At 36.4% G+C, this 24,329-nt stretch overlaps 1 protein-coding gene across 1 annotated transcript in view; it reads right to left on the bottom strand.

Moving 5' to 3' along the window:
- LOC104472384 (collagen alpha-4(IV) chain-like) overlaps nucleotides 1-22,978 on the bottom strand; it is a gene marked incomplete at both ends in the record, with an annotated part of 40,589 nt that extends 17,611 nt beyond the window's left edge. Inside the window, 10 exons of the mRNA XM_010088042.1 lie at nucleotides 1,211-1,264; nucleotides 2,517-2,597; nucleotides 2,857-2,898; nucleotides 3,074-3,109; nucleotides 4,376-4,411; nucleotides 4,643-4,711; nucleotides 7,643-7,759; nucleotides 10,359-10,493; nucleotides 20,871-20,948; nucleotides 22,939-22,978. Of these exons, the coding sequence (XP_010086344.1) occupies nucleotides 1,211-1,264; nucleotides 2,517-2,597; nucleotides 2,857-2,898; nucleotides 3,074-3,109; nucleotides 4,376-4,411; nucleotides 4,643-4,711; nucleotides 7,643-7,759; nucleotides 10,359-10,493; nucleotides 20,871-20,948; nucleotides 22,939-22,978 (688 nt within the window). The remainder of the gene's footprint in view (nucleotides 1-1,210; nucleotides 1,265-2,516; nucleotides 2,598-2,856; nucleotides 2,899-3,073; nucleotides 3,110-4,375; nucleotides 4,412-4,642; nucleotides 4,712-7,642; nucleotides 7,760-10,358; nucleotides 10,494-20,870; nucleotides 20,949-22,938) is intronic.
- Nucleotides 22,979-24,329: the final 1,351 nt, after the last annotated feature.

The following is a 24,329-nucleotide window of genomic DNA, read 5'->3' as shown; positions in this document are numbered from 1 at the left end:
AGGAATGCCCTTTTCACCTTTTTCTCCTCTCCCAAGTGTACCCTGTAGCATTCAAAGTACTTTGTTTAAACAAGATGCTACTAATTTATTTTTGTGTATGTTTATTAAGTTATGTATATATTAGGTTAATGGCTCTTGTTTCACTTGCTAGGCCCAATCGCTGGGGCCTACTTCATACAGCACCACTAGCCGTGCCTGTGCAGCTTCAGTTAGTCAAGGAACCTGCTATGGTCTCCTCTCTAAGCTTAATGTGCTTTCAGCAGTTTAATTTTATATTTTTTTTAAAGGTCCAAGCATCTTTTGAGCTGCATCAGTCAATTTCTCAGTTCCTGCTAGTACTAGAGAAAGCACACAAAGCCCATCTTTTTCAAAGTAAATCTGATATACGAAGAGTGGTTTTGTCTCCTTGTCCAGTGCTAAGTAGCAGTGGTCCTTTTATGATGGAAAATTAATTTCTTAGTACTCAGAAATGCAATGGTCAGACGTCTCATTTCTTCTCTCCTGCCTACAAATCTAAGTAAGTTTTTAACATAAACTAGACTCATTTTTTTTGTCTCCAATTATCTTCAATTTTTCTGAGATCTGGTAGTTTCCTGCCTGTGGATTTTCCTCCTCTAAATCTATCAGCAATAAAGACCCCAGTATCTTTTTTTGTGGCTGCTTCTGCTCAGCATCCAGGAACTCCTAACTAGCATATCAATGTTTAAATTCATCATGCTGACAGAAAAAAAATGTAGAATAGATGGCAAAGAGCAACTCCTTCTCCAAACAGGTGGCTCTGCCTTCTCTACTCTCCAGGATATCCATGTGAATTTGCAGTCTTTCCCGAACATACTTAGGGAAACATAGATAGATCATGCCGCGTTAAGAACACATATGGATCTTCCCTATTTCTCTCCTTAAGAAAAAATAACCTGTGCTTCCATTTTCTTCACAGTCCCAGTCCATTACGTGCCAATAGCCCAACTGGAAACACCACTGACCTTTTGCTACCAGGCAACATTCAATAGGTATGTATAAAACAGACTCAGAAAGGTTTTCCAAAGTGTTTTGAAATATTTTTGCTTTCACACCAATTTAGGTGCTGATTAAATTTCACAGCACAAATGCTGTTATTTCTTCCATCACCTTGTGCTTTAAAAGATTAACTTAATAACCACAGAACGACTTTGCCAGCACTATGAAAAAAAAAAAAAAACACATTACTTACTTTGGGTCCACGTGGCCCTCTGTATCCTGTTACACCAGGCCGTCCTTTTTGGCCCTATGTATACAAGGAAAGTTTTTGTGTATATTGATATGCAGGACATGCCTATGTGCTGTTTAACTTTTTTAAAGTCCTGTTTTGAATTAGAACTGTTAAATAGTATTTTCTTAAACACTGGGCCTGTTCCTCTAGTGTACTAGGCAGAAGAAAAAATATCATGTACTGTTTTTTTATTTCTGTTAACACTGTCAAACCAGCGTAATGACTGTGGAGTGACATAGATGTATCTTTTCACTTGCAGGGACCTGCTAATCTGGGCTTTGTTCCTACAAACACGTGTGACAGTAGTTCTTTTTTGTTTGCTACTCTATTTAGTTCAATGCAAGTATTCACATGCATAAGGCTACATTTTTGTGCATAGCCTCCATCTGAATTGGATGCTTGGCTGGCTACATGGTCATGATCATGTCGTGTGTTCCACAGTAGCATGTATCACACTTTGCAGTAACGTGGCGAGGGAGTTTATACAAGTTCTTTTGGTCCTTTACCTCTTCCTCGTGCAGCTGTACATAGCAACCATTTGCATAATCAAAGCCTAAGATCCAATATGTGAAATCTATTGGTTCCTTGAATTGGGGATGCAGGGGCTGGCAATGCCAAATTCACCTTTTCATTCATGTATTCTAGCAAATCAGACTTTAGGATATAGAAACTCCAATACAGGGCTCCGTAATGCAATTTTTGTAACTTAAAATTCTAATGTTTTAAGATACACAACTGTGGCTATAATAGGTGTGATATTGAAGAGGTACAGGAACAGGAACTTGCATTAAAAACAGACAAGAAAATCACACTTAATTGTCATATTAAAAGAGCACCCTAAAGGGTTAGGGTTGATAGTTCAAAACATTACATTGGAGAAATCTCAAAGAGAATCATTGCCAAAGATCTGAAAAGTAAAAGTGTTAGTGAAGAGCCACAAAAGAGATTCAATAGCAGAGTAACCAACTTTACCAGAGATGCCTGAAATATGATTTGCTAATGACAAAAAGTAAAGAAAACCAAAGCAAGGGCAGTATCTCCTTTCTGCACCAAGACAGTCTTCCCTCAAGCACATGAGCTAATAAAGTACATATGGACTCTCCTCTCCTGAAAGACTGTAGGAAGGGTCCTGAACCACAGGATTTCTGCTGAAGCTGATGGTTTATTACAGAAAGGAAGATTTGTCCTGTGGCATCCTTGCAAAAAGTACATCACAGGATTGTACTTGCCAAGTTGAGCACAATTAAAAAAGAAGACAAATTAACACCTTTTCTCCTTTGAACAGCTGAGCTCCAGGAGGTCCAACTAATAGTGGTGTCCCAGGTGGCCCGGGAAGTCCAATGTCACCCTGTGAAAGCCAAAGGAACAGCAGAGAAACATTCTGTTCCATGCAGTGTTTCAGTGAGGCTAAGCATGGTTTCCTGGAGTTGTACTACAGCACTACTTATTTCTGTACTCATTGCACGTGTACTTGTACTAATACCTGTAGATTACAAACAGTTCCTACTGAGATCTGTTAGCCTTGCTACTGTCTTCCCAGATAAGCAAGGTTGACAATCTTAATCCCTTCCTATTCTCCTCATTCATTAAAAATAATGTTTTCTTACCGGCTCTCCCTTTTGTCCGTCCACTCCAATACCTGGATTTCCCTAATTAACAAAAAATGTACACAGTTTGAAGATAATCAGAAAATTCTGACATTAGAATTTAATCAAGTAACTCCTTTGAAAAACTTGGTAACAAATAACCATAAGGGACATTTCAAATACTTGTATAAATTACTCCATTATTTCACTAACAACTTCAAGAAAAGTCATGGCCTACCTGTTCACCTGGCAAACCAGGGTAACCTGGAATACCCTTTAAAAGAGAATGAAGACAAGTTAATATGTCTGATTTAGAGACAGCTTTGCTCTGAAAATTACCTCGTCTTGCCAGTAGCACCTAGAGGCATAATTTTCCAAATTGCAATTTACTTCACCTGGTCACTGCTTTCAGGATGGCTGAACTCTGCCTTCCCACTTTCCTGTTTTCCACAAGGTGGCCTTGGGGAAAGGGAATAAGGAGAGAGCCCTAGCAGCATTCCTCCATGACCAGAGACTGCCAGGATGAAACATGTTCATGCAGGCATGAGAAGGAACAACATATGCTCCAATTCCTGAACCTCCAAACTCATACAGTAAGGCAAAAATCTCTTTTTATCATCTGCCTCAAAAATTATATCTAGGCTTTAATTCACATTAAGGCAAGTTCTAAAATTGGTACACCAGAATTTATGCATCTCCTGAAAACTCAAGGCTGTATAAGTGTGGTGATCTTACAGGCAAGCCTGGTTGGCCTGGGTATCCAGATGGGCCCACTGTACCTCTTGACCCTCTAGGTCCCTGGAAAAGATGGCAAAAGGTCCCTCTGTGAAAATACAAAGAGTTTACACTTTTCTCCACAAAACTAGTCCCTCCAAAATGCCTGCATCACTTGAATTCAGTCTGCTGGCCACTGTGTTCCACCCATGGCCTGAAGCTTACACTGTGCCTGAAACCTCACTGTCACTAGAGCAGCTCAGCACCAGTTTCTTGATAATACTGTACAGACACTGGACAATGCACAGTTATGTTATTAATGGATTGAAAAAATACTTTCAGTCATTGTGCTACAGTGTGGGGACTTGATACAGTTCATCAGTGAATACTTTTTTGAAGGGCATAAGAAGAGGAACCCAAAGTTATTGAGTATGAGTCAGCAACAAAATTAAACTCGCTTCTTCTCACATTTTTAGGGCCAAAATATGGTAGCGTGAGATCAACCAGATACTGTTGAAGAAGGTGTCACATCTCTACATATCTTTCATTTAACAGAGAAAACATTCAGCAAACTGTGAGTACCAGGGTGACAACTGCTCAATGGAGAGTTAATGCAGATGGGTATGGCCTCTTTCCACTCCTTTTCGGCCAGCACGGCCATGGGGGCAGACTACAGGGACTTGCTGTTTGTTAAGACTTTATTCTGGAACTTTGCTATATAAGGCAAGCAGGGAGAAGCCTCAATATTTCTTTACTGTACTAAGAAGTAAAAATTTAAAGATCTTCAAGACAAGAAGCATGTATAGAACCCACTAACTGTACTTACGGGCATGCCGGGGGGTCCAGGATCACCTCTATCTCCCTGTAATGACAGTCATTTAGCAAATGAATCATTACAAGCTTTGTTGTGGGTATTTTCTAGCTTTATAGCTATTAAGATGACAAACTATCTCTTCCAGTTGCATATTTGCCTTTAATGTTTTTTTTTTTGCACCAAGCTTTATTAAACAGTCGGGAGTTAAAAGAACAATTACATTTGCCATACATGTTTTCCTAGAATATATATATTTTTTTTCCACAATCAGATACTTACTGGAGGTCCTTTTCCAAAATATGAAACATACACTGAATTTCCTTTTTCTCCTTTTTGCCCTGGATATCCCTTTAAAGAAAAAAAAATCTTTTAAAACATGATCCACTTACTGATATCCTACATTTCTATGGAGATTGAATGATAATTTCTCAGGTTGTGCTTTCCTGGTGCCCATACATCTCTAGGTAATCCACTAGAACCACCATCACTGTATGAGCATTTTGCAGTTCTTTTATCTAACAAGACCCTTAAAAGTAAAATTGCCTTCTGTACAGCTGAGCAAAACAGCTCCTCGCAGCTTCTGGACTCCTGCTCTGTTAGATGCTCCTTAGCTCTTGCGTACTTCAGTATTCTACAGTCTTCACAAATCTTGCCTCTAGTATCAAGTATATCAATATGCATACCTTTTCTTTCAGTGAGTCAGTAGCTTTAAGTATTAGCACTCTGCCTTCTCCAAAAGTTCACACTATGATTCAGAAGAATCCCGTGTGATTCTGCATACACTTATAAAGCTGAAAGTAGGGACTCTGTTACATGCAAAATCTTCAACATTTCCATCTATTAGGAAATATGTTTCGCAGCCTATAAAAATTAGAAATCTGATGCCTAAAGGCCCCGTTTTTTTAAAAAACTTAGTTACCATGGTACTTGCTGTGGAGTCCTTTATAAACCTTCGCCAATCTTAACAGCCTCAAAACCTCAATCTGACTTAGCAAGAACAGATGATTGCTTTTGCAAAATGTAATTGTAATGCTCAATTGACTGTTAAGAGCGTGATATGTACATATCTGAAGAACAGCTATATTAAGACGTTATTTCTAATGCTTTCTCATTTGAAATCCAAATGTACTGGATATAATTTCACTGAAGCCTATAACCACTTAACTATTGATTTCAATAAAACAGGATACTGTTTTTCACAGAATTTAACCACTTTAAAACTGTACTTGTTTCCTCATACACACTCGCTGCTCAAATCCTGAAGTCAGAATGAAACAGAGAAAGTACTTATCCCTGGAATGGTACAATAAAAATAAGAATTTACAGGTGCCTGCAGCTGGATATAGCTACAGTAGACTGGATGCAGATTTCAGATCAAACAACAGCTGCTGTGGAACACATTAAACCCATCAAAAGTTACATTTGTCTTTGGTTATTCTACATGTGATCTCTGGTGTAATAAAACATCTTTACTAGATTCTACATGACTTAGGTAAGGGCTTACAAATAGAAACTACTTTCTTTTCCAATTTATTGGTGAGGTAACTATACAGATTCTAAAAGGTAACAATCAAAGCTGATGAATATATACATAGTGTTAAATAAAATTATATAAGACGTTATAAATAAGAGTAACATAAAAATGTTAGCTTTATAGTCAAGTTGGTATGCAGTGCAACAAATTGAATTAAAAATAGGCAATCTGAACAGAGAGGTTGGAATAGCTTTCTTGTACACAGGCAAATATGGTTACTATGTCTTGGTTTTCTGGGTAGCTAAATTAATTTGCACTGGAATTTTAGTGTGCATATCCAAGGCTACATGCCTATTGTGCCTCCCATTCTTTGTAGGTTGCAAATACTTTTCTAGACCTGCTAAAGTGCATGCTCCTGGAATTGGAAAGATTTATGCTGTAATTTGTCCCATGTCTCATTTTTCCCTTATGTCATTTGGTGAATTATAAAAGGCAAAACTCTATTTTGAAAGCCATAATGAGTAAGAAAATACAGGTAAAATAAGAGTTTGAGCAGAAGTCATTTTACCATGTTGAGTGTTAGCAGGTTACTTTGAGAGGTAAAACAAATGAGGTTATTACCAAGTTTTTTATCAGGTTGTGTGTTTCATAGCATTTATTACATGTTCAAAATGGAAACCGAATGTTTTTTTCTAATTTCTGTATTTTAATAACATGTTTTCACTCTGGGACCCACTGCACATTTTTTGATTCCCTATGGCCAAATCAGCATCTTATTTAGCTCCTACTAAACACATTTGACTTTCCATGGAAATTGCAGTTGGTTTTGTTTTATTTAGAAAATTTCAGGGAAGCTCTTAGACCAACTAATCAGCTATTAACAATTCAGAACTAAAACTGGTTTCCATGAAAGGTCAAAGACTAGAGACTAGATCTGTTCAGTAAACTTTCTTTGAAGCTATAGTAATTTATATCCCTTACTGACATGAATCTGTGTTTTATGTTCATTATTAGAGTACTGCTAACACAACTATTTAAACAATTTTAAAATGCTTTCCATCATAACACCAAAAGTAAACAATATTAAAGTGGTAATTTTAAACATTTTAACTGAAATGATAGATAACATCAGATAAATGATAGATAAAACAGATAAACACCCAGGCAAGATTAGGTGTGCACAGAGCAGTCATGAATAAGTGTATGTAAAAAGTGGCACATGAAACCGTAAGAGCATGATTTTGGAAGAGATCTACTAATACACTTGTGTGATCAACTGTTAAAAATCTTCAAGTGTTACAGGACTTGGGCTTGTTGAAGCTTCCACTTACTGGAAGCTTCATCTCAGGTATGTCCCTACTATTAAAGCTTTTAAGAAATTTCAAGTATTGATAAATGGTATGATGGTTTCAAGTTACTCCTTCTCAGCTGTACTTTCACGAAGTGGTATTAGCTTTCGTGAGGTTACGTACCACACCACACGTGGGGAAACAAAGCAGAATTTAATTCTCAAGGTAGACACATATACTTTAAGGATATAGGAACTTATTTCACATTCAAGCTTAAACACAATCTGTTAAGGCACCAAGTGTACTTCACTCCCATTAACCTTAGTAAGAATGCCTGGAAATTCACTGTGCAGTGTAAAGCCAGTGCCATAGTCTAAAACCCCTTTCATTTTAAGAGCTGTTAGCTGGGAGGGGAAATATATATGTATATATATATTATACATATATATATATACGTAAATATATACATGAATACATATACAGTATTCATAGACAGTAGGAACGCCTTTCACATACGTAAGGACCTCTTGGTCCAATATAACCATTTTCGCCTGGAAATCCAGGATCGCCTCTTGAGCCGTTGCAGCCATCTAAACCAGGCCTGCCCCTGGGTCCTTCACTTCCTGGTAATCCCTGAAACACAGTTTAATATTTATTAGAGATACACCATGATAAATAGGAAATTACTTTTAAAATTAACAGAACAGTTCAGAAACAAATATCTCAGATCTGAAACAGAGGACATCTCACACTGCTCTTTGCATTAGAAATGTTTTCTATTGTGATCAATAGAATTTTCTTCATGTATATCAAATTATAGGAGAATTTTGTATCTTGTTCTGTGATGCACAGCAAATATAACAGGGACAGCACTGGTTAAGAGGGCCAGACTGACATGTCACTTGAATCAAAAAGTAATGTTCTGTCTTTTCAGAGAAAGCAGATTCTAGCTCTCTAACTAATCTTTCTTGTGGCTCTAAAGAAAAGCTGAAGAAACATGTAAAAGCCATCTCAAGCAGCCTCATATTTTTTAATTGATAGGATAAACCAAGGAAAAACAGGATGCAGCTTGACTCAAGCATACAGTAATCACAGAGATTGACTATATATTCAAGAAATGAGGAAGTGATTTTCTAACCTAGCAAGAACTAACCAATGTCCAGACACACTAGGCAATAGAAATAGTGAGATTTCCCTTGGAATGATCTTTCCATGGGAGGAAAAATTATTTTCATAGAATTAAACATTTTTGTATGGAACAATCAATAATTTTGACCCCCCCCTCTGGTTTTTTTTTGTTTTTTTTTTGTTTTGGTTCTGAAAAATCATCAGGAAAGTATCCTGGCCATTTGCCTGAAATGTTTCTTTTCAAATTTTACCTTCTCATCTTTAAGATTCTACATTCCAATTCATGGACACTTTTTTTTAGTTAACATTTTTCATAATAAGAATATACATTTCTTGGGAGCACTTCATTTTTTGTGCTTAATTTTGGCCTTGTGACTTCTACATTATACAAACATTCTGGCAACTGTCCCATTGTCAAGTGTGGACAGCTGACAAACAGATGCTAAGACACCCACTCAGTTTCTGGTTCTGTTTTCACTTTCAAAATTCAACATTTGAACTTTGTTTGATCCATATGAAACTAGTAACAGCATAAGAATTCCGTTATAATAAACAGCATTTTCCAAAATATTGTATCTAAGATATATTATCTTTCTTTTACCACATCCATTTCCACACTGAAGATGACATTGAGAAAAACATATAATCACATGCTTATAAAGATATATTTAGGCTCCCTTTAACTTCTTCAGTCCTTATTCAGGTTAAAACTACTGGGCTCAGTGGTTGCTTTTTTTCTCCTGCAAAAGGACTACAAGCAAAAATCAGAACGTTTGAACAGAAAACAGTACATCATTTGAGATACTTTCAGAGATCTTAAGAATGCAGCAAGCAGACTACAGCCTGCTACAGAGCCTGAGAAAATAAACTCATAGTTTTTAATCCTAGCACTGACACATGGTGCATGGACATGGACTAGTTTCTACCTTCACTGCCCCACTCCTGCATGAAAATTATGTACTTAAATCATTGCGATTTTGTGGCATTTGTTATCAATAGTAAACACAGTTGAAATTCACCTGGCTATTTTACATTTTTGCAAAGCACGATATCAATAGGTATAAAAACAAACAATTTATTGAATGTTTTATTCTATTAGAGGACTTGCTATGACTTTAAAGCAACTGTAATCTTTATAAAGCAATATTCATTCAATACGTACAGGAACACCATCTAAACCAGGAAATCCTGGGACTCCAGTTGGCCCCTAAAAACAGGTGACATGAAAAAACAAAGTGGCTGGGGTCATTAACTCTTAAAAAGAATGAAAAACAAGAATATGTGATACTATACATCAATAAACAAGAGAGAGTCTTATTTGAAATATGAATCAAAAGCCATAATTGTTAGAAATAAATATCTGAAAAAAGTTATATGGGCTTAGCAGGAGACTAGTGCCCATAGGTACCTGTGTAACATGGTACAGTACAGGACAAATGTCTAACTCTCATATTCATTCTCCAAAGGTTATAAAATGACAGAGAAAGGGAAGTAGTCTATAACCTAATAATTCTGTATCTAAGTTCACAACTCTGCTCCTGTTTTGATAATACCAGCAGCACAATTTCTGTTCACAGGGCTTACACTTCAGGTGTGCTAGATACTGACATTAGTGATTTCAGTCATCCACTGAGATCAGTGAAATTAGACCATTAAAACAAGTATAAAGTATCAAGAGCCAAGCACAGGGACTGTATAGCTATGAAAGATATGAACCTGAACTGCAATTTATACTCTGTAAGTGGTAACAGAATTCTGTTTAGTGTACAGCAGTTTTGTACAGCACCATACTCTTTCTCCAGCTCCACATTCCTCCCATTGCCTTCTTTGAGGTTAAGGAGGATGACATAGGACATAACAGAGACTGGGTCTGTTTCATTTTATTTTACGTTTTCTGACAATTCTAATTTTGCAATCCACAGCAAAAATCCCCTGAAACATTTTTTTTTCAAAGAAAGCTGTAATTAATTTCAGTGTGTATTTTGTGTGAGCAAGAGTAGAGTCTGTCAAATGCTTTTTGGTCATTCAGGTTCTGTTTCACTTGCCAATATTTAACATTACACATTATATTACACCTACAAGAGCTGTCTATGGTGTTTCCTACCTTATCACCTTTTTCTCCAGCTGGCCCAGGCTGTCCATTCTCACCTCTCTGTCCTTTTTCCCCTGGCAGACCAGCTGGTCCTGTAGATCCCAAGGACCCAATCGGACCTTGAGCTCCCAGCTCACCAGGCTGACCCTGAAAAGAGTCCAAAGAAGTGAATGACTACTGCTGCAAACCTCACAGCAGGCAGCATTCCAGAGGTGACTGTATGGATAAAACAAGGCTTACAATGTATACATACTAATGATTCAAAACAGCTTGCTGTACAGACTGCAGATCTGCTCCATGTATTATATGCTATACAAACACGACCTTCTAATTTAACAACTTGTTCAAGGTGATCATTTATTTTCACATTAATCAGGTCTCCAGCACCACCTCCCTGAGACGCCTGGGATAAACTGCAAGTCTTTCTGGCCCTACCAATGTAAGTATTACCTTTTGCAAGCATAAGACTCCATTGAACATCATTATTTTTGCCACTGGAGAAGTGATGGCTCATTTTAGACGAAGGGACTTAGTACACAATTAGAGCAGTTCCCTCTCCAACTCACACTATATGCTAATTAGCTTGAGTTTTTCTAGTTTACATATCTTCTAATCTTCACTATGATTTTAATCCTTTATTTAAAAGTTGTGAAGTTTCCTGCAGACAAAAAATTACAGTTATTAGCCGACATATTTACACAAAGTATCAATTTTAATAGATTGTGTTAAAATGGTTTGGGAGGTTACTGAATGTAATTTATCTATAAATAGCACTAAATTGAGTACCTGTACCAAGAGTACCATACAGACCATCTCCATGTATTTCTACTAACTTTTCCAAGGTAATATAAATTCTCCTGAAGTAAAAATACTTCCCATGCCAACTGGATTTTTCAGTCTATAGCATTGGTGTGGAGTTATTTTCAATTGGTTGCAGTTTTTGGTGTGTGCTGATAAACAACTAATCAAACTTCACATGAGCTGTCTACACTTTCACCCTACTAAATCTACATATTTACAAGTCTTTATTTCTTTTACTAATTTTTTTCATTTTATATAATTGTATTTGTTTAGCTATAATGTGTATATTTTGAAGAATGTTTTGCTTTCTTTTCATAATTAGTCTATCAATTATACCACATTATTAAAAAAGCGAGCAAAATGGAGCCCCATGCATTCCCGAGAAAAGCATACGGCTCTAAGACGACTTGAGGGCAGTAAAGGGTATTTCAATACAACCTCCATTCACAGAAATGTTCTATGAATGGACTGAAGAAAAAATGTCAGAAATCTAAGGTGATTATTAAACAGATACGTTAGCTTCAGGAGTCAAATTATGTTGAAGCAACAGAACTGAATTGCTTGCTTCTCGGTATAAACGTTTCAATGGAATGAATCTGTCTGAACAAAATCTTATATTGTGAATTGCAAGCAAGGACCTAAAACCTCTTTTTCATTTATTCTCTATTTGTCTTTTAAGGTATGTCAATAAAATCAGTGTGATTTGACAGTTTAACATAAAGTGAAGAAATCTATGGTATGCATCATATAATCAAATCAGCAAAGAAACAGAAATGATAATATAACGTATTACATGCTTGGTACAGGAACATACTATAGGCTTATGCTGTACGGGAAGCAGGACTAGATCGCCGCTGGCCCTGAAGCTATGAACAGGAATTTCGTCCAGAGGCTAGGAAAAGAAGTCCTGCTCTTACAAATAAGGATTACCTGAAAAAGTACCCTCATACAACTCATGTTCCACCTGTCTTCACTGGCTCCTCTCACTTAAACCTTGATCCTGCTTCCAGTGAAGTTACTGGCAAAAATTCCAGGGCAGAATCAGCATGTTGTCTTCAGCAAGTTACAATTTTCTTGATACCATAACTTGAGCAGTGCAAAATATCATGCAAATTAAGGGCTACTGGTAGTAAAATCTGCTGATTCTGCATCCTTGTTAACAATGAATGGACAATTAGGATACTGGGTGTTTAATCTGAGTATTTGCTTGCATGAACAATTGTAGCCTGCCTATTGGCAGTGCCCTGCACATCCGCTGTCGTAAAACCGAATTTATTAATTTAAGTACTCGTAAAGCAGCTATTACACCCTTTAAATACGGGACAACCATTTTAATTGAAGCATAATTTTGAGTATAAGAAAAGTTAAATGTCTGAGACTAATCACATCGTAAAATACAACTGCTTGAACCATTCACTACTGGAGGTGACACTTTTTTTTAAAAACTGTTACCATGCAAAATGCAACAATCATCAGCTGGAAAAAAAAAGGCATAAGATATTTCTCACTAATGCTCTAATGTCTTTCTCTTAACAATGCATTTTGCTGATAAGAAGTTTCTGCAGCAACTTTAATATTTTTTAATTCATAGCATATATGCTCTGCATTCAAGAGTTGAAAAAGAAAATTTTAAGATCAAGTTATGTCCTTTGGACAGTTAAGAAATATGATTTTGATAGTACTCAGAAAAAAGCTGAGACACTGTATGAATTCTACGGTATTTTCCCATCATAATTAACCAATAAACACTTCCAGGACATGTAGTCCTTTAGGCTGATAAAATGTCTTCATTACTTGCTACCCTGTGAATTTAATTGACTCCATGTCTGTGTCTTCAGTAGGAGCTAGTGAAGTCATAAAACAGAGTCACTGAATCCAGAATTCACAATAGGTTTGACAGCTGATACAACTTTAGCATGCCATGTGAAGCTGGTGGATTGTCTCCCTTTCTTTCAGCTCAAAGACTGGGAGCTTTGTTAAGACCAAACTGATACCATGTCATAACATCTATTATCACATCTATTATTTGTGCCCATCCAATGTGACTACCACAGCATTACAGTCTCAGGACAGCTGTACAAATAAAGAGGATGAAGGTAGTCATGCTCATGTGGAAATTACAAATTAGCTCAGTTAAAATGAACAGAATATTATACCTACTCTGCCATCTGATGCCAATAAATTCCTTTAGGATTTCAATGCCTTGTTAATTGTCTAGGTCAGGAACTACCCATGCCAAGACTACGGCCTGTTATTTTAGCGTATCCTGGGCTTGACCTGCAGTAAGAAATTTACTTTTGACAAAACAAGACTATATTGTTTTTAATTAAGTGTGCTTCCTAAGACTAAGACTGCAAATACTTAAGAATCATGCAGTAAAGCATTTAATACTGTTTGGAAAAGGCAATGGCCAAGGTTATTTGGAATTACTTTTTTCGGCTGCCTAAGACACTGAAGACCACCTGATTTTTAGAGTGCCTGAGCACTTATTTGTTTGAAAGCACAATTTTTAAAGGATCCTTAATTGGAAATAGAAAAAAAAATGGTTCGTGATATTAGAGTGAATTCATTATTTATCAAGTCCAAAGAAGTCCAGTTACTGCCTTCAGTCAGGGCAGCACCCTACGTTACAGGGTATGTGCATGTACCAGTGATACGTGAAATGCCTTCTGTTCACATGAACGAAAAATGAAAAAGCCTAGCAACTCCACAGAATCAGACTGTAGGTAAGTAACATAGTGCCATTTTTCATTCTGCACTAGACTCCCAGCTATAACCAGTCTTTCTCATTTTACCAGAAGCAGGACAAGGAAAGGGAGGAAAGTAGAGCAGTTTGAGTGCAAGTGAGGAGTGCACACAAAGGCATTTGCAGACAAATGTTTTCTTTTGTAATTTGCTTAGTGAGGTGGGAGCATCTGCTGCTACTCTGAGCTCCACCCATGTCCGCCCTCCTTTTGGAAAAGCAGGTCTAATACACAGCAAAGCCACAGCTTCCGGGGCTTGTAGGGATGTCCATTCTGGGAAGTTTACACTCTTCCACTGTAACTGAGTAGGACTGGGACCAAAAGCATTTTCACTGTAAGTCAAGGATCCAAAATAAATCTTCTAAACATTAACTTTATTAAGGTGAGATAAATCAGAGAAAGCACACAACCTGGCATTAAATCCACTCTCTTGTCTTGAATAGAGCAAATTTTTCTGTGACCATGGGTTAAACAGTGAGTGAGGGTCAGACTAGTATATGGCATGTAGCGTACTCTCCGTTTGTTCAGAAACTGCAGATCGCACGACTTTCCAGTATTAGGGAACTTATAGTCAGGCTTTGAGCTGATTAAGTGCAATAGTAAGTCTTAATGCCTGACTTTTCTCAGCATGCAGATCATGCTGTAAGCTGCTAGAAAATTCTGTGCTCTTTTATTGTATTTTTTCAATAATCCAATATACTACAGGAACATAGTACCTGATAATGCAGCTTAGTATTCACAGTGATACTTTACTGAAGCACAACAAGATGAAGTACTGAAAGTATTTTTCACAGTGTACTTTGGTTTGCATTTTAATCCTGTGGTACCAGGAAAAGAAAAAGTATCCAATAAGCCATTGGGTGTCACTATTGTGTTAAGCAAACACTGAGTAAGAGAGAGTTTGGCACTGAAGCTCTAAGAAGCACTGTTAATGGCTGAAAGCAGTGAGCTGCAAATAAGAGCATTTTAGACCACAAATAATTAACATTAGATTAGCTAATAAAACAAAATTAACTTTTGCTCTGATTCATTTTATTGAAACAAGTCACTGACTGGCAATTTTTGATTGATTCCTATCTATGAAAAAGAATGATTTTGTAGAGTTTTGTCTTGCCTGATGTGGAAAAGCTTGCCAATCTGCAGCAACTGAGAAAAACACTACTTTTAGTATGGTGGGACGGGGGAACCAAAAGAAATACGGAAGAAGGATGCCAAAAACAAAAACAGGGATAATTTTAAAAGATAAAAACTTTTGAAAAATTTTGAATCATGTCTAATATGAAAAATGATAATTTACAGATGCAATAGCTGGACATTGTATATGAAGAACAACCTCAAAGAGACCTTACATTGAGGAGAATGGAGGGATCCTGTTCCTATGCCACATTCTGGTAAGCAGTCTCCATTCCCTACCAGTTTAAATCCTAACTTCTGGAGTCAGAAAACTGCCTACTGCTGTGCCCAGTTAAAAAAAAAAAAATAAGTGTGGTCTACTTCAGATATAGATTTAAGGGTCTCATTTCTCTAGGTCTGTTTTTCTATGGTTCTCAGTGAATGTAAGTGAAATGCAAATAGAAATACTACAGAAATGTATAACTGGTCTCAGGAATCTTCTATTTTAAAACTGTATTATAGCTAATATGCTGGGAAAAAATTATCAAGAACTGTGAGGCAAATAGTGGGAGAGATCTGGGTTTCCTCAGATGCTAGTGTGCATACATCTCTGATAGGAGATTCAACTAAGCACATGTATTTCAGACCAAATAGATGGATTTTACATAATCATTTCCTGAGTGTGCAGCTTGAAAATTCAAATACAAGTGCTGGATATTCCACGTGAATGACTGCCATTGCATACTGACACGCAAAACAGTTTGATTTAATAATTGCCTCTTACTCCCCAAAACAGACAGCATTCCACAGTTTCCCAGTCAGTGAATCTTAAATATGTTTACACTGTGCTGTGCCGGACTCAGTTAACCCACAGGATCTACTAGGGAGATATGACAACTCACAAGATCTATCAGTGAAATGTTACAATAGAAGTGATTTCAGAAGACAGACCAACTATAGAGGTAAATTTCACCATTCTTAGCCCACTGCTCTGAAGTATAAATCAGCTGGCTTTCTAACTTACCTGTGACAACCAACTGCCTTAGCATCTCTTGTGAATGCTTACTCCTTACACCTCATGTGTCAGAAAACATGAGACCTTCCTCTTAGATTTCTGTTTCCTAGGTTCTCTCCTACACTTGTATGAAAATAGGCCACTCGCTTCATCTGCAAAAAAACGAACATTGGTCTTGCTGACTTATATTTATTATTCACTTTGCTCCAGCCATTTCACATGATCTCATAGAAGCTAGATCAGGTTGGGTCATGAATAGACGCTTGCTTTCTAAATCTACTTAACTCTATAAACAAAGCCTAAGGAATTGAATGGGATCAAACTCTGGGTCGGCACAGGACAGGTTTACAATCGGTCAGTGCTAACTGCCAACATTTTTTTTTACTATCTAAATTCTGTTAGAGCAGCCAGTTTTTTTTGGAGGCCTCTGATACAACACTGCAGGAGTTATCAAGAAAACAACTTCCCAAGTTAGAGAAAGAGGAAGAAATGGAGTAAAAGTTTCACTGTCTGTTGGATGTATCAGGAGAAAATTAAAATCATAGATTTTATGGGAGATGAAAGAGGAAAAAAAGTTGCTGTTTGCCTCTAATTAAAAACGTTGACTGTTAGTGCCTACTGGAAGACCATATGTCTTGACTGGGAAAGAAGAGGCAGGAGAAAGTCTGACTTGTTCCCAGCTGGAGCTAAAAATCATATAGAACGCTTACTGGCATATATACTTTCACTAATGATGTTCTCCCCTCATTTATCTGTTCTATAGTTCTGAAATTAGTATGTATAGTAGCACACAGTATGCACAAAGAGTTATCTAAGGTTGAGAGAAATAAAAAAACAGGTATGCATGCTCTTCTAAAAACCTATATAGCAACCAATGCATAAGTATACTGGTTTTATACAAATGTTAAATAAAAGTTCAGCTATTTGCTTCTACTTTTCTTTCAACTTGCCCAATTTCAACACATTAAAGTAGGGCCATGGCAGTTTCCTTTTCTTACTCCCACGGTCATCTTTTCTCTAGCTAAAACCTCAATTATCTTGTTCACTTAAAATGAAGAAGGCTTTCTATATGGACATTTAAAAGATTTTCAAATTGGCCCTAATTCCCATTGCATTCACAGTCAGATGCACAGTTGTCTTACACTGTCCTGGTAACCACAGCTTTAACTAATCATACTTAAACCATATTCAAAAAAATGGTTAGAAAGAAAGGTAATTTTGCCAAAGACAGCAGGGCAGAATTTGAGATCCTACTTTCCTACGGAAACTTCAGAGTATACTACACTCCTGACAGCCATTCTGCTTAACTCATAAACATAAATATATTTAGGAGTTTAGTTTCAGATGTCTATTCTCTTATTACACTAGTTTTTTATTATGTTAGTGGAGAGATGTTCGGGATAAGTGCTACAGTTATGTCATACACAGCTTACAATGTTTTTAGTTTTACAAACTGTGAACACACTTGTCACTGGTAATCACAAATAAACAAAGCTGATTTATATCAGCTCTAAGACTTTTCTTCTACCTTAATTTTAGTAGAAATATTTGTTACAGATTAACTATAAGTGTGTTCCAAACATAGAAATAACCTGTTTGTTCACTTTACTAGCTAAATTTCCAGTAAGCTTCCACTGAAAGTCTAAAAAGGAAGGTGGCATTCTAAAATCTGTAAAATGGCAGTGTCATCAAATACTTGTCATAGTGTTTTATATGTAAACAAAAATCCCTCAAATTAAACTAGCACCAATATTTTCCTCACAGTTTGCTGACAAAGTCAAACCCTTATCAGATGGGCACACCTTAACTTTGAAGCTATACAACTGCTGATTCATTAACAGATATTCTGACTTCTGTAAAAATCTCCTTTTCATTAGTGTGTGAAGAGGGATGTAGTGAAGTGACCATTACCAATGTGCGAAACAAACTGCTGAGGTTCTTATTCAGATGTTAAACTATCACTTGTAAGTTGGACTTAAGAAACCTGTCTAGTACACAGTCCACATTATGATACAATGAGCATCTTTCCTATGGGCAATTCCTATGCATTCTACCAGGTATATTACAAATACAGCACTTCGCTAAATAGCTTCTCCCCCAGTACACTTTTTAGGGGAGATAAAAGTTAACAGAAACTTTCCATTGAAACTGGAACTCTATTTGGAAGTATTCAGCCAACAACAAAGATTCAGAATAATATACGAATGGTCATGTTCCAGCTAGTCTAATGAAGGATTTTGTTGCAGTTCTTGGAACAGTTTGAATAACATGTTTAATCAATCCATAAGAAGCCTGACCTGTGTGTTTCTAACACAGGCAATAGATACCTTAGCAGTACAATAATGAGACAATGCCCTTGCTCTCCTGTAAGTCTTAGGGCACCATGTTCAATGGAAGACCACGAAGGGAATACCCTACATCTGACTCCCTGTGGTAGAAAGAGATTAAAAAATAAACAAAAAATTAAAATAAAAAATAGCTGATCTACATGTATCAATGTAACTCAATATATATACTGATGGAGCTCACTCAGGTCCTGCCTTTTTCATTCAGCCTCTGCAAAAGCCCCTGATACTGCACTTGGTTTAACAGAGCTGAACAAAGACTTGTTAACTTTGTGGGCTGCTATAAGGTTGGCTTTCCAGCTGGTCTGGATGAGATTATTGTTCCATTGCCTTTTGCCAGCAAGTACATGAATTTCCTAGAATCTTTCTATGCTTTCAGCAAATGTTTGTTGAAGGGGCCAGCTCATCCTTAATTTTGACAGCTAGCCTGTGCTAATTAGTGAAAAAGTACAGAGTATGGTACTAGGCAACCGAATTTACACTGTTGCCCTTATCTCAACTTCTCTATAGAGAAGGATTATTTAACGAACTGTACACTTCTGAAATTTTAGTCTTGTACAATGCCAGAGGCTTTCAATGATTATGTATATCTTGCACTTTAAAGACAGGAATGAGGAAGATGCAAAACTCTGAAGAACCAGCATGGGAGCAGGATTCAGACAGAAAAGTAGATAAAGCAGATGTTTTGCATTCTAGGAAGCTAACAATAAGATAAACAAATCTTTTATTTGCTCATGGGTAGTCTCCACAAAAACTAGGAAAGCAAAGTTAGTGTGTCAGAGTGTAAAGTCAGAACACAGCAAAGTTTAGAAATCAACAGGATTGTAGGATGGAAAAAAAGATTAAGTAATCCTGTAGAAAATAATTCATCATCATACATTAGTATAGAAAATATTGCAACAATCTATCTGAAGTTGTATTTAGTTAAGCTATATTTCATGCAGGGTCTGATAAGTACTTCTATTTCTTGCATATTGATTAATAGAAATGACTGCATGAAATATAAATTCATATTACCTTGGAGAGATCTTATCCATCAGTGTGAATACATATTTCAGAGCTGTTTCAGAAAAGGGTACAATTCTCAGACTTGCATTTGCATAATGATGTTGAATTTATTTTGAAATGTGTATTACACTTCTATTTGGCACATAGGACCATATCCTCAGAACTATTTTGAAAATTAACTGCAAATTCACGAATCAGGATATCTTAGGAATCTAAGGAATCAGGATATCTCAGGAATCTAAGGATATCTTAGGAAAGAGCCATATCAACTGTGGTGAGTATTTATTATTGACTGATTATGGGCATGTAATTCAGAACTTCTAGGCTACTGAGAGAGAATCAGAATCAGTGAAATTTCCTCTAGTTTCAAAGTCAGTTGTTTTTAAATGGCACTTCACATGAGGCTTTTGGTATCCAAAACAGTCTATTCAGTAGCGTTGAGAGACACTGCAATGCTGCTAGTCAAAATACTTTTCCTGGGATGCCCTTTTGTTAACACAGTGTTACAGAGATAGACACATCCCAGGCCCCTATTATGAAAATCCTACAGCATGGGGTACTTTCATATAGACATAATCCTGGAGGATTAGGATAGGATCCAAGGACACCAGGGCAGCGATCATGACACAGCAAAGCATGCAACTAACTGTAGAAGCACAGGAAGGAAAAGGTGTGTCTTGCTTTTGTGGTGACTCTGTTTGTACGCAAACAAATGGGGCATGCAGCTCTTCTAAAAACTGATCCACCATGTTCAAGCTTTCTAACCCTAAACTTTAACAACTTCCATTGCTAACTGACAATTTTTCAGTTGTTCACTAATCAGGGCATATATCTAAAGAAGTCCTTTCTTCAAATAACATTTAAATTGTTTGCTATCACTGTATAGATATGTATTTTGAGAAAGAACGGCCAAGAAAACAAACTAGTCATCACTGGATTTCAATTAACAAGTACCAACATGCATTTTAGTATATGATATGAAAATGCTTTGGCTTCATTTAATGTTTTACAATCAAAGGCAAAGACAATTCAGACTTTTTTTTATATATATACTTAGTGCATTAGGCTAGTAAAATAAAAAGTCTGCAAGCTTTTCCAGAATCAGCTAAACCAAATAAGAAACACTGAAGTTCTGAAAAACCTAACAAATGGCATGGACATTCTCTTTTAACCAGCCTCTCAGTGGAAAACAAGCATAGATTTCTAAACTTTATATATATTAAGAATGACCTTTGTCTAACTACTAAATTAATCTCAAAGAATCCTTAACATAAAAAAGGCACCACAATTATTACAAACCTGATTTACAAGCAAACTTGTTTATAAACAATCTTAACTTCCTTCTATGATAGCTGTACTTCATACCAGTGAGACAATTTTGCTAGTTTGCTATATTCATACTTGTTTATGTCTGAATATTGATTTTGAAGAAGAGCAATGTGCGCAAAATGAACAGTATTTACAACAGTAACTATCATTAGTTCTAATCATCACTTACTCTTGATCCTTTTTCTGGAAAGCACCGACAAACTGAACAATCCTGTCCCCGACATGGGTCAATATATGCATATCCTCCCTAAAATTAAAAGTTTATGAGTTTATCAACACGTAACAGACAATAATCACTTCATCAAATATTGTCAACTGGACGTATTATCCAGTTAGAAGATTTTTAATGAAAAAGATTTGGCTACCCTTGCACACCCACAGGTATGACACATATGAACCTTTTCCAATTCTTGCTTAATAGAATACACACATCAATACTACATTTAAAATCCTCCTAACCTTCTTGGACCTCTCATCAGCATCAACATGCTGGCAAAGTAGAAGCAATACGCAAAAGCTTATTACTGTTGCTGTAGAAGGTGAAAGACATTACCTGCAAGTTATGTTAAGTAATGCTAAATATTACAGATAAATACAACTAAGGAATTAGGCTGCATCTAGAAAAATTTTAAGAGTCAGAATTAAATTTGTAATCATGCAAAATTTGTAGCCCATCAAATTAGGTTACGAGATTGTTTAAATAGAATTAAATGATAAAAGGCAAAACAGGCTGAAGAGCAATCAGCCACTCAGCGATAAAGCCTTGTATTTAATTATTGTCTATTAAATTAGTGTACACATACTGTAATTATGCATTGCCCACCATTAATTTGATTGTATAAAAACTTTCTGTCATTTTCCTCTTAACAGCAAAGAAGTGACTACTTTGTTTCATCAAATTGCAATAAGGGGAAAAAAGCATATTCAAGGAGAAACTAAAACATCATAAAATGTAAATTCAGTAGGTTTACTGTGTGGTAAATAAACATTATTTTATTATTATTTTCTATTTCCCAAAGTGTAGTATTAAATATATACCAATCATACACACCATAAGCATTTATAAACTCACTTAGGTGGCTGGAATTTCCAGAAGGCTGGAATGTCCACTAAGGGACATGTTTTTTTGGCAAAATTGTGTAAATGATCAAAGTCGTTTCAAAAAGGATGACAAGGACTTAAAAGATTTAAGAATAATTTAGGTAAACAAGTAAACTGTGATAACATGAAAAATATTTGCACAGTGTGTATTTCATTTTTATCAAGGTCACCATTGGTTTTTTTACTGGTTTTAACAACCAACAGAACGCTGTAGGTTCATACTTCAGTTTTTCAAGGAGAAAACACTGACAAATATCAGATAAGGAGGAAAATTTCTGTGTTTTCTATCTACAATATTTTCAGACTATCTGGTACTCCCAACCTCAGAACAAGAGGGTACGATGGTCTCTCTCACAGACTGCTTCTCTTTCACACACTGGATTTCCCATGAAATTCCTAATCTACTCCACACTAGTCTCTCCCCTAGTTATTAAAAACTTGCCTCTACTGGAATGTCAATGGAATGCAAGTTTCTAAGAACACATAAGCTGTTACCCTTTGTTCTAATTGAACACATTTATTTTTAAAAAATATTTCAATATTCAACAGTTCAACTACAAAGGTATGGCTTTGGGGGGAAAAAACAACGAAATAGACCTTTTAAATATTTAAAAGAAACAAAGAGGATGGACTTAAAAGAAGTTTCAGTGAGGGCATTGCAAACATAGAGTTAATATTGAGGACAGTACCGAAAGGAAAATAAAGTAGATATTGAGGCTATATTATATGTGAAATTTTGGCTTCAGAGAAATGGGAACATACAGGGAGGCTAGTTTAGGATCTAGGCTAACATACAGACAAGGGCTTGAAAGCTAGAGTTTGATATGTGCCATAATGCAGAGCCGTTGAAGGGACTTAAAAAGGAAGGAGACAGATTCAGTGCATGAGAGAGGTTTTACCATGCAGCTTTCCAAAAGGATCTAAATATGTCAAAATTAGAATCTAGAAGAATCCAAAGGAAAAAATTACAAAATCGTTAAGCTGAAACAGAAAAGAAAGTTAGAACTGCAGAAACGCTGAAAGTAACAGCAGTTTTCCCACAGAACTATAGGTCATTTTGGTGTACAGAGTGTTACTTGTTTGAACTATACCATCCTGTCTGTCACATGTGCAAGGTAAATATCAATATCACTTACCCCATCAATTTCTTGTGCTGCGAAAACAATCACCAGCCACCTGATTTAGAAGGAGAAAGTTAAATGAAAACTAAACTTCCAACATCCAACTTTCACACAAATTTAGCCTCTAAAAAGACAGAAGTGTGTACACATGATAAAGTCCTGTTTGAGGTGATTATATAGTTAAAGAGTGTATTTATAAGGGGTATGCACCAATAAGAAGTGGTCAGCATGTTCTATATATATTTGTCTTTTTGGATTTGTGAGACTGGGTACAAACAGATAGGCATGAATAAGAGTATGTAAAAGTCCTTGTAACTTTCCTGTTCTAAATTATTTCCAGTCCCACAATTAGGAATGGCCAGGGAGGAATTATTCCAGGCAGATCTCTGCCCTTCCATAGACACCATAGGGTGAAGATTGAGCAGAGATGGAGGTGATCTGCATCTGCCCCAAAATGAGTTAGATGGTGCTGTTTTATTTTGCTCAGAGGGAGAGCAAGAGAAGGCAGGGAGCAAAGCAGCACTCAAAATAGCCTCATGATTCCAGAGCAGCTGCTGGGGAAGCCCAGGTCCATGCCAGCCATTGCTAGTGATGGATTATGAAGCTGAAAGAATGTCTTTTATGATTTCTACACGCAAAAAAAAGAGGGTAAAGTTAAAAAAAAAAAAGGTAGCAATATAGAAAATAAGCATCATTAATACTAACATTATTATTAATGAGAACTAAAGTGCTCACTTATTATATTAAATAATAAATTAAATATGGCCATAATGTGTAGACTATGGTTTATTATTCTCCGGGATATAATGAAGCCTGTATCAAAATTACTCCAACCTTGCAAATATTTAGGCATATAGCAAATTTCCCAAAGTCCTGTTGAGATCAACCTGTTTTTTCTTTGCTATTCACACGGTCAACTCTTTGGAGCACTGAGAACTGTGCCAGCAAACCCACGATTACTTTCCCTGATTATTAATTATTCATAGATTCAAATGGCAAATTATGTAACCTGTATATGCACTGATATATATTCATAAATTCAATACCAACAAATTTAATGTAATGATCCCATGCACCACTTTGAAAATACCAGGCCAGTTATCCTGATCTTCTCCTATGGATCGTTCTCCTCCAGAGAGAACTCCTGCCACAGCTGCTAGCAGGTATTTCCATCATAGGAAAACAACTTCCATAGAAGTTTTCTTCATGCCTTTTAATAACTCTGCTTCATCTGCAAAATTATTCTGGGACAAGCATTCAGGTTTGAGTTGGTCATTACTTTTTCTTCTCCAAATACATTATCACTAGAATGAAGGAATATCTTGCTTCTTAAAACGGAGTCAGAATTATAGTTCCTGTTTCCTACTATTTAAATAGTATAGTACCTCAAATTTAAATGGTATAAA

This window comes from Pterocles gutturalis, unplaced genomic scaffold (genome assembly GCF_000699245.1).
Source record: "Pterocles gutturalis isolate BGI_N339 unplaced genomic scaffold, ASM69924v1 scaffold49671, whole genome shotgun sequence".
NCBI lineage: Eukaryota > Metazoa > Chordata > Aves > Pterocliformes > Pteroclidae > Pterocles > Pterocles gutturalis.
This window is presented reverse-complemented; position numbering and strand designations above follow the sequence as displayed.